At 32.7% G+C, this 14,827-nt stretch overlaps 1 protein-coding gene, 1 long non-coding RNA gene and 1 other non-coding gene across 3 annotated transcripts in view; 1 reads left to right on the forward strand and 2 right to left on the reverse strand.

Annotated features, from left to right (window-relative positions):
* The window catches only part of LOC139988190 (uncharacterized), a 69,401-nt gene extending 59,850 nt beyond the window's left edge, over positions 1-9,551 (reverse strand). Inside the window, exon 1 of the long non-coding RNA XR_011800055.1 lies at positions 9,382-9,551. This is a non-coding gene — a long non-coding RNA (uncharacterized lncRNA). The remainder of the gene's footprint in view (positions 1-9,381) is intronic.
* LOC139988180 (uncharacterized) lies at positions 6,678-8,044 on the forward strand. The gene is made up of 3 exons (XM_072005284.1): positions 6,678-6,817; positions 7,339-7,524; positions 7,700-8,044. Exons 1-3 carry the CDS (start codon positions 6,707-6,709, stop codon positions 7,844-7,846), a joined length of 444 nt encoding a protein of 147 aa, XP_071861385.1. The 5' UTR covers positions 6,678-6,706; the 3' UTR covers positions 7,847-8,044.
* A 3,717-nt stretch (positions 9,552-13,268) lies between the features above and the next one.
* Positions 13,269-13,340, reverse strand: Trnam-cau (transfer RNA methionine (anticodon CAU)). Its single transcript has one exon. It is a non-coding gene; the product is annotated as a tRNA-Met (tRNA).
* Between the last annotated feature and the right edge of the window lie 1,487 nt (positions 13,341-14,827).

The following is a 14,827-nucleotide window of genomic DNA, read 5'->3' on the forward strand; positions in this document are numbered from 1 at the left end:
AAATAGTGGCCGCCTTGGTCGTTGAGAGAAAGAAATATCGTTGCATGTTCACCGCGTTTTGTACCTTCGCGGACACGTAATCATGGTCATCGGCCAAGTTAATATTACTCCCTTTAGTGTGGGACAAATTGGCTTTGTGTATAGCGATAGCAGGCCCATGTAGACTGTAATCAAGAGACTGTGAAAATTTTACAGCACCTCCTCTATCGCGCCAACGAGAAAACGAGTGGCGGTCCGTCTTACCGAGCAATCGTAAATGTAGACGTAGATATGAATTTGGAATGACTTTTACGAGCGATTCGAGCGTATTCTCGTTTCGATTGCTAGTTCGCCGTGTCGGTGTTATTGCTGCACAGTGAAAAACGATCGAAAGGTATATAGATGTCTGAATATGCGGTCGATGTTAGCGAGGCTAAGTCAGTTTCTCTCCTTCTCTAAGAATCTATTTCCGTTATAAAACTGCTGGAGAACAACGAACCTGTTTATCTCGGAGAAATGCTTCACGCGGCTTTCGGCAACACGATAAATCCTTTGGCCGCGGTCAGATACGCGTCACATACTATAAATAGTTAAAGGTACGCAGGGACGATCGGTTAAACCGTTCAAGACATCTTTGTATGGAATCGTCGCGGCAGCGAGTAATAATTTCATTACTCGCCAACTTGCTCGCCAAGGTGGCGAAGGCATTAACGACGAATGGCGCATTCTAGATATTTTTGCGAAACTTCATTAAGTGAAATGCTGTTGGCTAATTTTGCATCGGGAATGTTTGGATATAAATAAATTATCAAGCGAGAATTTAAAAAAAAAAATGTAACGAAATGGGAACGAGAATTTGTTTAATTCGTAAATGATTATTTATAATTGATAGGATTAAAACTTTAGAATGTAGAGGAGAAGGAGAACAGTATATAACTATTTGATGCGAAAATTATAATGTTATCGCCATGGACAATTCCTTTTTGGCAATTACATTTATTAAAGAGATATTAAGGAGATCTCCGTGGTAACTCGGAATTATTAGAAGTGGCAGTCTAATTTCTCTTTTGGCACGGTGATACGTAATTAGGCTTGGCGCCGTAATTGGCGTAAATAATATCCATCGCCGAGTTCGCCAAGTAGATGCAACTCACGTTGCAAGCTATAAACATATTGTGTCTTAGCGACGACGCGTTTAGAACCAGTGTAAACTGGACATATCGCCTACAAAACAGGATTACTAAGATCTTTTCCTTATCTTCCATCTCTTTATAGTTCCTCTCTCGTTCCGTAAGATTTATCAATGGAATACGCAATTAGAGTAAAAGCACCAGGTCCATTTCTGTACCGGATAGTAAGAGATTACGACATCGATTTCCTTTACGAAGTCGAAAGGTTTTTAAATTTCTACCTCTCCACGGTTTTGCCTTCACTTCTGAAGGGCAAAACTAGACGAGAGACACGATGTGATTGTACTCTAAGAATTCGAGGAATTTTTCAAATACGATGCTTTTCAGTCACTGCCTAACACGGGGAACTTGAGCATTAAAAATAGAATCTTGGCGCCGTTAAAAGAATCTCCCATTGCTCTGTTCAGAAAATGCTCGTTAAATGTATATGTCTTACTACACAGATTGATCCTGTAAGAAGAAGCGAAGCGTGCATTATTTTAAAAAATAGCTCACAAAAGTATTACGTGTGTTATACGAAATATTTTAAAATTACATAAGCATTGTACCAGATTCGACTATCTTGATTATATTGAAGTTTGAAAAAAACTTGCAAATGTACATAGAATATTGCAGGGTATTTAAACAGTCAATTATTCCTTATATTAATAAGTCCTAATATTAATACTTATTTAATATTAATTTTTAATTATTTGTGTAAATAATTTTTAAGCAGTAAATATCTTGTAAACGCTATGTACATTTTCAAAGTGATTTCAAACTTGACCAATTCACTCATGACAGTTGTGTTTCATCATAGTGCTAATGAAATTCCAATACGTTTTATACATATAACTTACGTAATATAATTATGTATCGAGGATACAAAAACAATTATTTCCGCTGTTTCATTTATATGTACTAATGAGGTGTGATTAAGAAATCTCTGCAAAGCGGATATTTCTTACGATTAGACGTATATCTATTTCCGTCAACAAGAGCACGTAACGAATGCTGTAACAGTAAATGACAAGAAACATCAAAGTTCAACGGAACTGTAACTTAATGTGAAAGGGAATAATAAATTGCCTCGCTCCTGCCAAAGCTTTTGAGTACGAAACCTGACAAGGGTAGTTAGGTAGTTGCGGAAAAAAGAAAAGCATACGGCGGTAAAGGCCACCTAGGAATCTTGGCGCCGGTAATACGACTTACATTGCTTCATTTTTCCAACACTCGAGTCACACATTATGCAATGTCGCTATGAACTATGATTGTTATTTTGGGATGTGTTTTATCGCGGATTTAAGTGTTCAGTTACTTATAGGACATTGAACTTCTATATTCGGCGTTCCACGCCTATGATTAGTATATCATTCCTAAATGCTATCAAACTGGCAATCTTTACTTATTGTACAATGTAGAAATACAAATTTCAATTGCTTGGTAAATTCAATATCTTGCATACGTATCGTAAGTGTATCGCGTTAAAGTAAGCTTAGCTGTTAAGGTTTAAAAGTCGTTTAAAGCATATAAGCGTATAGAATCTGAGAACTATATTTTATATTAGTTTTTATAATCATATTCACGTGCAAAGGTTTCTAAATGTTTATTATATACATTGATAACCTAACGATAAGTAATCAGCCGAGTGATTACAAATAAAAGCAAAAAATATATAATTTTATCGATAGCAATCTCTGCAATTTATTGTTTTGACACAAAAAGTCACGTAGACACGGTAGGACGACTGTATCTCGAAGAAATAAAAAATAAAACTTGTCTTCAGTTTCATTAAATTGCAATTGGAGCATATAAATACTACGCAGAATGCAATATTCTACATAATTTGTGTTCTAATTAGGACATGAAGTATCGCAATTTTTCTCCACATATTTTAAATTTGTTCCGAGTAGGTATAATATGACTGCATAACTAACAAGTAGAAGAGACATTTTCGCAATAAATCACCGATGTTCAAGACTAATAGCATAGATTAGATGGATGACATTTATTCTTATAAATCTAATTTCCTGTAGCAATTCTGTCCTTGTTAAATACCATCCTATCTCTTAAAGCTTCACGATATTAATGTGACTAACTAAGTTTGCCAGATACAGTCATGACAGAGTATTTTGTTGCATAGTGATACACGTGTTTACAACTCGACATTATACACGGTTATCTGTTTCAAAGTAACACGCGTGCTTGCTCCTGGCGCGCCTATCTAATATCGTTCGCCATAACGTCGACAGTGCAATTATGGTACAATTGTAGGTACTGTGTAATACGTGCATTTCGATACCAGTCATACTCTTATTAACTCTTCGCGATTCATTTTAACTCTTCTCCGCTAAATGCGTTACGAGTTAATCGAAGCGGATACTCCAATGAATCTAACTTTAAATTTAGGATAAGCGTTAAACATTAAATGGTTTCACGTCTAATGCAATTTGTTAAGATGTGGAACATTTGTTCAAAAGCAGAAGAAAATGATATCATATCACTTGCAGTATACTGAAATTCATTTACACTCAAAGAACAAATACGAAACTAGATATACGCATTACGTTCAAGAAAATCATGGCAGTATATTCAGCTACAATTCTAATAAAATAAGTTAAAAGGAATAACGAACGCGTAAAAATTTCCAAACATATCACTAGATGATTTAGCAAGCGAACGAATATAACAGGGCCAAAACGCCTGGTACGTTCGCTGCGCCCACCACGATAGAATAAATCACTCTGTTCTGGAAAGAAATCTCCGTTTGGCAAAATTCGGGTTCGCCGAGACAGCGAAAATAATGAATACGGCCATTGGTGAAAGAGATATCGAGCGAACGAAACTTTTGTTCGATGGCAACCGCGGTATTTCGACTTCACTAGAAGAGTAACATTTTAAAGTAAATTACATTCCGAAAGTGGAACATTAGTTTTTTATTTATCAGATTGTTGATCTCTTTAAGAGGGTACAATTACAATATTTACAGCGTCCAACGCATTTAATGCACTTTAACCTCTCTATGTTTTACTACAATTTATTATCATTATGTCAAATGAAATGTCATACAATACTTGGAAAAACAGTGGCAGAAATTCTTAGATATAATCTTGTGCAGAATAAATTCCCATGCGCAAAAGTAAGTGTTTTTTAACCTCAGTGGTCCTTCGTTTATTCGACTGAATTTGTCTCCCAACATTAAATTGTTAAATCACTATAATGAGAAAATATATATTTATATTTGCGAGATCTTTTGTCGAGAGTAAAAGAAAGTACAGATATAAGGCTGCTTGTGTTACTTACAAATAATAAAGTGACCAGGAAACTTTCCTATAGGTATTGCAATGTAGACTGTTTTTCTATTGTACATCTATTACAACATATCAAATTGATGCAATGAACAAATAACAATTAATTCATCCTCAAAAAAAAAGAAAATTTTTTGTTACCCTGTTTCTATATATTTTCTTCTATGTTTCCACATAACGATATTTACAAATTTAATATGCAGGAAGAAGCGAGGCCCGAGGTCGGAGTAAGACCCACGTAATAGACTCATTTACGCGTTTGCTATGAAAATAATCGATACGACAGAGAGTTGAAGAAACGTCAGCAGGTGCACGTGGGTGCATATGTCAAATGTCGAAACGTGTTAGAACGTTTCGTCGCTAGGTTCGGCGGTGCATATCGCGACGTGGCTGAACCGGACCGAATAGAGCCGAGCGCACGTGGACCGGTTCCAAAGTAAAGCCGGTTGGCATTCATCACGTTTGGATTATTCGCCTGGGATTTTCGTCTTTCGCCTCGTCTCCTCGCTAAATTTATGTACCGGCGATCATTACGTACTCGTGCCCGTTTTATCGGCTAATTCTCCCGTCTCGCTTTCTACGCTCTATACCTATATTCGCGTTTGTCGTTATCCCCCGCAAGATCGTCGTCGTCGGCCTCTCGTAGGCGCCCGAGAGACCAGCTGCTACCAAAGTTCCGCAACTCCCTGCTTTGCTCTCGCAATTACGTGAACCGGCGTTAAAGCGTGCCAGTCTTACTGGCTCATTAAATAATACCACTGATTACGCGGCAGCCTCTAACGATACGTTCGTGATTTATACCAATCTCGCGTACGCGTCTATGAATGATATCATAATTGGGTAGAAGTAAATATCGGATTATTTAGATATCTCTAAAAAATATGTTCTTTTAATTTAATAGTAATGCATTTTAATACAGGATAATATATACTTCGCATCTTTGACTCTTTTTATCTATTGGATAACTTCACAAATTTTTCTCTAAGAAACTATTGAGATTTTCTAACAATGAATTCATTTATAAAATTTCTTATTATAAAACAAATTTTGTAGAAACTAAACTAAATGATGGTGGAATTATATTATCTATTGAACAGATGAGGTTGCAATATGTTAAGCCTAGAACCGTTGTAAAGTAACACAACTTTTATTTGTCGATATCATTGGTTTTTTAAATCGAGGCATCTGTTTTCCAATTAGAGTACTTATTACAACAGGTATGTGTACAAGATCTAAAGAAATTCGTAATAAATATTCGTTTTCACTGACTTTTCGAATAATCTATTACACAGTGCGATAAACCTTCGTAGTATAACTTGTATAGAGTGACTCACACTATTTTTTATTCTCCTACAAATAACGAAGATATTTTGAATTCTAATCTTACATTTTTCTCTTCATGCTCTTTTATTTCGAATAAAATACGAAATAAGACGAAATATACGAGAGAAAAGTTAACTTTAATGACCATTTTTGTAGATGCGACAATAGTTATACTACGACAGGTTCTATTTTCTAATATCGCGATGATACTCGTTCAGACCGTATAACATACGAGGTAGATTTGCGCTTTGATTTGTGTTTCTTCTGCTTTCTCTGCTTTGCATCCAACCACAAGGCATGCAATAACTTCTCGATCGTAATGCATTTTATAGTGGAAACCGCAAATACATAGCGTGATCTGTACAAATAAAAATCAGAATATTTGCTTCATCTACTTTTTGTCGATTCACCTTGCACACTGATTACATTTTGTTAGCGATACAATTCATTCATTTGTTTAATCATAATACAAATTTTACAAAATACATATTTTAAATTTTTCGAACACGAGTATCATACTAGAATATTAAATTACAAAATCAACCCTGAAATGAATCTCGTCTTTGGTCGATATATAGATCAACAACGAAGAGACGAATAGGTAGATATTAGTGAGTGCAAAGAATTCGAAATTCTAGTGAAAACTATATTTACAGAAAAACATGCATAAATCATGCGATCTATAACGGTTGCTCCGTTGACGAGGATCGTTCTTCCGCATATGAAATAGATTCCGATCGATAGACGTCGAAAAATAGATCATTACGAACAATATCGGGTGATTGGCAAGCAACCTTGGAACAGGAAGCCAGGGCTGTGGTGTCATAAAACGTCTTCGGTTACCATCGACCACAGAGCTCTGTTTATTCGTCTGATATCTGGTATCTGATATTAGTTAACCCGGCATCAACTCGGCCAGATAAATAAATGTTAACGTCATGCAACCGTGGCACAGGTAACACGATCGTACGGGAATACGGGAGCAAAAGGAATAATGTCTTTCACGGAAACGTCGGATACCTATGTCTGGATTGCAAGGTATCACAATTCTTTCCACTTTCCCTTGTAATTTATATAAAATTGCATTTAAATGTTCAAAAGAGAGCAAAGAATGATTGTCATCGGATTTTGAGAAATGTACGATGATTCATAGGCAATTGAGTTTTTAGATGACTAATGGTATTTAATTAACGTTACCTAAATTTTATTTAATGAAACGTCCTATTGTAGACCTCTGAAAAAAGTTCGTGCTGATATTTATTGATTATATTTATTACATAATTAATTATCTAAAATTTCTTTAAAGTAATCTATACATATATGTATAAAGCAGCGAGTACTAGGATGCAGTTCTGTCTAAAACAAAATGCTTCATTCAAAAACAAAAGATGTAAATTTTCAGTCTATTCTGTATATAAAAAACTAGCGAGAAACAAAGGTTATTTTAATATTATCAATGTTAAAATTTTTGTGGAAACATGGCTGTAGGATTAATATCGATTTACGACCGTTATATAATGGAAATTTAATATTTGATGTATGCATTTTCATTATTTTAGGTACATTATTGTGTGTGGTGCTTGCCGAAGAACATAAAATACCAATCACAACTTTTAAATTGCAAGAACAGCTTTCAAGAAATGTGTAGAATAAGTAAATTTAAATATGAATCCACAACACCAGCTACAGATTCAATTCCTTGTGAAAAATCGGCTACAGAAGCAACAAAACAAACTCAAAAACAGGTAATCTAAAATTTGAATGTACTAATCTTTAGTACAAATTATTTTGAGTAAATACTCTAGTTCTATAAAGAATCATGTTTAGAATATTGAATTTCTATCCATAAGACAATGTATAATTTGTAACTTCTTTTTTTAACTAAATTTCATTTTTTTTTTTTTTTTTTTTTTTCTAAAGGAAAGTTACAAATTAAATAACAATGCTTTGGTTCATAAAATTCATCCAAATGATCGCCCACTACGTAACAACGTGCCAGAACGAGAGAAGTGTGCTGAACTGGATGATATATTGGCAAAATGGAATGTTTATAAACCAAAGAAGTGATATTGCATGAGACATCTTACATGAAGAATCGTCAATCGTTACGAGCTAAATTTTATATCGACATAATTTCTTAATTCAAAATTTGTACGAATGTAAAACACATAAATAACGTAAATTATGTAAATTGTAACAATTATAAGTATTAGATATTACAATTTGTGTAGATCTCATAATCAGAAAATATTTAAAAATTCCTAGCAAGTACGTCAAGCTAAGAGATTTATAGTAAAATATATATTTAATTATAAAAATAAGATTAGTTTATATATTGTAAATAATATAAATATTATCTACTTAAATAATCTGGCGTATACGCTTCATTAACTACATACGTAAGTGTGAAATGAACGTCTATCCAATCTACCCCGACCCAAACTTTTGATGAACCGCAAACGGCTCTCGTCACGGTGCTTTGCAAGTTGGCAAACATTATAGAAGATTCAACCTCAAACATTGTCAAAGCAAACATCGTCACTTAGTGATACCTAAACTTTATGTTCATGAATCAAACTGAAAACTTGCACAGTTTATTTGAATATTTAGAAAAATCAAAATAATCGAAAGTATATATAAACAGAAGACTTGAATTCATATATTATATAATTATTCATATATATACATATATATATACATATATTATATTTTTATTTTTACTAAGTATATTATTTTAATACTTAAAAATGCCTTCTTTTCCTCTTTAATTTTTAAGATATTCATTCTAAATATACTTTTATAATTTTGTGAATTCAATTTTTTTTAAATGTCTAAAATCGTATTTCTTATAATTACTATTATCTTGGTCGTCTAATAATAATATTAATATAATAATAAAAATAATATTTAAGTTTCAGCAGAGAAAAGGAAAGAACATTTTATGAATATTAATCAAAGTGAAAATTAGCAAGCTAATCATATTCCCACGCGGAGGTGACGGAATTTGGTGAGAAGGGAAGATAGAGGATTACGTATATAAATAAAGGTATAACTGCCAGAGATGAGAGGCCATCGTCAACCCAAAACAAAACATGAAAAGTAAAATACGCGGAGCCTCCTAGACAGCATCCATGACTCTTGTAGGAAGGCTAGATCGCGTGGTAGGATTTACTATATCTGTATCTGGGTCAAATATAACACCTTCGTAAAATACCTGAATTAATTGTTTGTCCGAATACCAGACAAAAGGGATCTTTCATTCTCAGAAACAGTTTGGTCAATGAACCCTTCTCGAAAGCCGAACTTAACCTCAATTTGATTTTATTTCACTTTGTATTCACAATTACCTGAATTTATTAGTGAAAAATATTTATGGAACTCAATAAATTTTACTGATAATCGATGTCACCAGATATTGCTGATTATATAGCTGAAAAAATTTGTTAATTTAAAACTTGATATCTGGTTCAAACAATTATTTCAAAATAGGATTATTATAAATTTAATTTGTTGATTTTCTTTAAAAATCAATTTTACTTAAATGTAAATTCCACATGCAAGATTATAAGCATGCAGTGAAATCAGTTTTTGGTATCACTCACCAATACCGTTGCATCGAAGAAACTGCCAAGCTTTCTTTATCCTGATACGAAAGTAACTTCAAAGCCATAGAGGTGATAATGTAAACAGTCCTTGCCACCCATAATACAAGACTGAATTTAACTTTAGAGGCGCAGATATAACTCACTTTCAGTCAATAGTAAGTTTGCACGAATCTAGACAAAATACAAAAGTTCGTAATTCATTGTGATGCCTGATTTTGGAAAAATAGCAACTTTAATTATTCCCACCATTTGTTTTTTATAATAATCACGACATATTCTATAGTGAATATAAATGTTACCATTTTCAAATCAAATATGCTGCTATTAAAATGAAATCCATAATCAAATAAAATTAAAAATTACCATATCAAACGTTACTTCAGAAGAATTACACAGATCTTAGTGATATGAAATACGACACATAATTTACACATATGGTATGGTATTACAAATATGGCGTCAAAATTCGAAAAACGGTAAAAAAATTGAACAAATTCTAATATCGGTATCTTGAATCATAAAATGGCACCTAGCAATTGTTACGTGTCAATGTGAATTTCGTAAAATATTAGTCAAATTAATATTTCTCTCTGTATCGTAATTTATAAATGTATTAAAACAAATATATTGAAGTATATTTTAATAATAAGAAGAAGAAGAGCACAAATTTTATTGCCAGAAACATATTATTTAACCTTTCTTTGTCTGTTGCATTTAATCTCGAATTGTAAAAAAAATATAATAAACTCAAATTGAAATTGATTAAATGTCCAAAGCTGAACACTATTTATATTTGACACAATTAGCACCCTCTCGAAGTCAGGGCACGGACAGTCTGTTCCACACAGTGTCTCACAATATTTGAACTAATAACGAACATTTAGATCGATCATTATGGCGGCGGTTGTTAAGTAATGGTTTCAAATTTGTAAAATAGGAATATAACCTATATCGGTTATAATTAATAATTTTTAAATACTTAATATTCAACAAATTCATTATTATTATCATATGCTCTCAACTCATTACTATTACTATTATGACAAATAAGATATGTATTTTTAGAAAAAGGTTAATTTAGGCATCCTACTTACTCTCATTCGACGAGTGTCTTATAACAAGATGCTATATACCATACATACATGTATATCAGAAATGACTTTGATCACCTAAATAAATTTTGTTAGAACAATTGTTTGTGTTGTGTGTTTATAAGCTCACAAGTGTAATCATCTTTATGTACTAAATAAAAACACTTACTAAATATCTGACGTTACGCAATTCGAATCACGAATGACACTTTGAAATATGGCCACTTGCCAAACTTCTATACTACAAGAACGATACAGATCGAATTGCGCTCTGATGGTTGTCCATCTATTGTTGATTACTAAACGACAGGTGCATTTTTTAAAACAGAAATGATAAATATTTATACATATTACAAGTTGTATAGGTAATGACTATGTTATTCTTATCACTTTAGATATCACTTTGATGAAAAACTTCAGTTAAGATTGCTTTTATGTTTCTTAATAGGTTAACTTAGAACTTAGCTGATACAATAAATACATATTCGAATTTATTCATACTCGCTTAGAATCTATTATGTCGTAATCATAACTCCAAATACTATATTGTTAGAATAAAGAAATTCAATTATTTTTATGTCTAATTCGAATATTGTATAAGCTACTTCTTGAATCCAGCCGAACTACAGATTTACATCACTTCTAGCTCTAGCAGTAACGAATCTTCTGTCGCAACGCTGATTGGCTAATGCAGAAAAATGCACAATAATAATCTACACTCTACGTTATGTAACTAGATCTACATAAGTATAAAATATCGAATTATTATTTTAATTTTTTATAAGTTATTATTAATTATACACTTATACAACTAACAAAATGTTGAATATTCATTTATTTGAGAAAACAAAAATAAAATATATTTCTAATACAAAAAGTATATTATTACATTATACCATACATATTGTATCGATATATCGATTGCGAGATCTACCATTAATTGCAGTAAGAAAAAACTGTGTAATCCAAAAAATTTGAATCCTTAACCTAACCAAAATTATCATGCTTATAAAAGGAAACGTCGTCGTGTCAATATTTTAGTAGTTTTATCACTGTTATATATTGTTAATATGAAATAGAAATGTGGATACTGAGAAGTCAAAGTAAAATAATGTAAAATTTTGCAATCTATTAAATAATAAATATTCTAATCGTTGTAATTAGAAATTCTTTCTATTATTAATTTGTCACATTTTATTATTATTCATTCTATACAAAGAGCAATCAAAAGAATATAAAATGATGTGTTAGCAAATAATAAAACTAATTGTTCGCATTATTTCCTCAAGTCTTATTTTTCTCCTTTTATTTAAGTAATATGTTTCGTGTTACTTCGAACTGCACAAAGTTTTAATAGGCAATCGTATAATCGCAAATTCCGCAAAATAGAACTTTCATCTAAAGTATAATCAAATAATTGAGTTTCTACCAAATTACAAAGCCCTTAATGCTCCGTCCGTGATTTATGATGAACGTGCAAATTCGATGCTTGTGCTTAACGGTAACGACGCGCCACGCGACGCGACCCGTACTGATCCGGTCTTTTGGAGCCATGAAAGCTCATGTTTGTGCCTGTTTGACAAGCGGTCAAGCCACTTTGTCACGTGTACGACGTGTTCACGTTAAATAATGCCGACCCAGGGTTACGCGCCCGATCTCATTGATATTCCATTTATAAGAAGCGCGAGTAAATACCATCAATACTTGCGAGTAGGCGCCGTGCATTGGTCACTATCTACTTTCTATTCCTTTATAAATTCAGTCCATTACATTGTTATAACCTATTTTTATACCTTGACAGAGACGTGGAATCAGTTATTCCTATTACGAACGTTGATAATACTTTCAGTGTATGTATTTTTTTCCCAACATATCATAACAATTATGGAAAGACGATTTAGACTATAAAGTATCAAAAAAATTTTAATTCCGAATAAGGATATTACCTGTTATATAATAACACGTCGTAAACTAATAAACTAAAATAATTATCGCAGGAAATTAATTTTCTCCAGTTATGCTCTTAGAAGAACTAGTTATTTTAAGTGACAATCGATGCTTCCTATATAAATAAGTTATCTGTGTTTTTTATATGCAATCTCGTAAGATCATAAAATATGAATTTCCATTCTTACAATGTTTCTAAACCAACCGTATATAACTATATTATTTTATAATAATGTTCTATGTTAAAATATATTTTATTATAAGAAAAAAAAACATATATTAAATCAGTTGATTTGTAATGTTGAAAATTACGATCGATGAATATTTTTTTACGGTCTAAAGGTAATATCCTGAATACCACTCGATAGTACCAGTGTTTTTCTTTCTGGAGATATTTCGGTCAAAGGCAGTTCCTTTTTAAACTCTGAAGAGATACTCCACGAAGCGAATATGACACCCACCAAATTTACGTCCGTGAACTCTCGTGAACTTCTGAACTCGTTGTCTTATCTTTTCTTTGCGGACAATGACGAAGGAATGGCATCCATCGTTGTGCATGTCATTGGTCACCGGTTGTGTCTTGAGTTTACGGGACTTTAGGACACACTCCTGTCTCTTTTTGCATTGCAAATTACTCAAACCGAAATTTAAACGCCCTCGCAATTGAATTAAAATCCAGGCACAGAATGGTGAGGTGCTTTTTCCTCTATGGCTTGAATTTCGCTTATTTTCTGATATAAACAGTTGTCATTAATGTTACTATTGTAACATTTTACATATTTACCTTAGTTTTGTTAAAGAATATCTCGTAAATTTGAAACAAGAAAAAAAAAAATATACAACTATTAGCAGAGCGTGGTTTCGATCCACGGACCTCTGGGTTATGGGCCCAGCACGCTTCCACTGCGCCACTCTGCTGTTGAGGACATAGTCTTATAAACATATATAAGTGTTTATAAAAATATAAAAATACAAAAAATGTAAGTAAATTTTAAAAATAAGTACCATAACGTAAAATATATAAATTTATTCATATATACTGTGTACAATTTATTTCAAAATATAAATTTTATGTAAGTTTGAATTATACAGAATACTATTTTACATAATTATTAATACACAAAAATTTTTTCAACGAAGATGGGCAATGCGTCATCGTTATAAAAGTTATAATTGCAAATATCGTTTCAGATCTTTCATTTGCAGCTTTTGCCCTTTCGCGTTACTATATCACGAAGTTTAGACTAATTTAAATTTAGTTACTTTGTTCGTATTATATAAAAGTAAGATAAATTTAGGGAAGAATGTTTACGTGATTGGAAATAACTTTGTTAAGATGCTACCTGTATATACCCTGAGGCAAGTAATCTAAGCGGTGCAACATAGATTAACCACCTGGGCTGAAGTATGGAGATGCAACGGATGCAAATAAGTATCTTAGTCGATCCAGGTGTGCTCCCCTTTTAAGATCAGCAATCTTAAACTAGCCTCCACCTATATATGTAGTATCAACCGAGCCACGTGCTTCAACTGAAGCTTACCTTATTGCTAGTCCACACTAATACTCCGGTTCTTTCGAACATGCAATTAATTCTGTATTGACGTTGTGCATTCTGTTTTTTGTAATTACAGGCAACAGGTTTGAAGAAGCTATAGAGATTAGTTATTGTAATTATTGTTAATTTAAAATATTTATTTAAATTAACATGTCACGAGATTACAAACTTTAATTATGCGAATTAATTGTTTTGTACTATATGACGAATTAAACTCGAACAACAATTTTTTAACGAAAATCTAAGAACTGCTTTTAGTTTGCAATCCATTGAGCAAAATTAATATTCCGATAATCCACTGTTCTGTCAATAAGTGTTCCGATAATACTACTGATAATTTTACAAAACTATACTCAAAATATACTCTGAAAACAATTTATACCGTATAGAATACAATAAAATTTAACGAATAATTAAATTATCATCGAGTCCTTCATAAATTCTAAACTAACAAACACTTATCCGCAGCCTATTATCACCTTTGAACATTCCATTTTTTCAGAACTGCAAACGATAGTGTTCTCAATATCCTTGCATATAACTAGCGAGAAAGAAAACACTATCCAATTTCTCTGGCTTTGCATGCGTCTGAAGCTTACACGTTGAGATAACTGTAGGTTCTGGCGAGCAGTAGCAGGCTTTCTATCGGTCGCGATAGGATCACGTTTTAATTTAATGTAACCCTGTCCGACCATAGCCTGTTATAATCGCGTTCCCAGTGCACGGCTGCATCTCGCATGGACGTGGACACGTTTCGATACCGCGATCTTTTAAGCCTCCATAGAGCGTTGGACAAGTACATAAAGCGTAACAAAGTAAGACGCGCGTGCGTGGCAAGTCGGTGACTCC

This window comes from Bombus fervidus, chromosome 6 (genome assembly GCF_041682495.2).
Source record: "Bombus fervidus isolate BK054 chromosome 6, iyBomFerv1, whole genome shotgun sequence".
In the NCBI taxonomy this organism is placed as follows: Eukaryota; Metazoa; Arthropoda; class Insecta; order Hymenoptera; family Apidae; genus Bombus; species Bombus fervidus.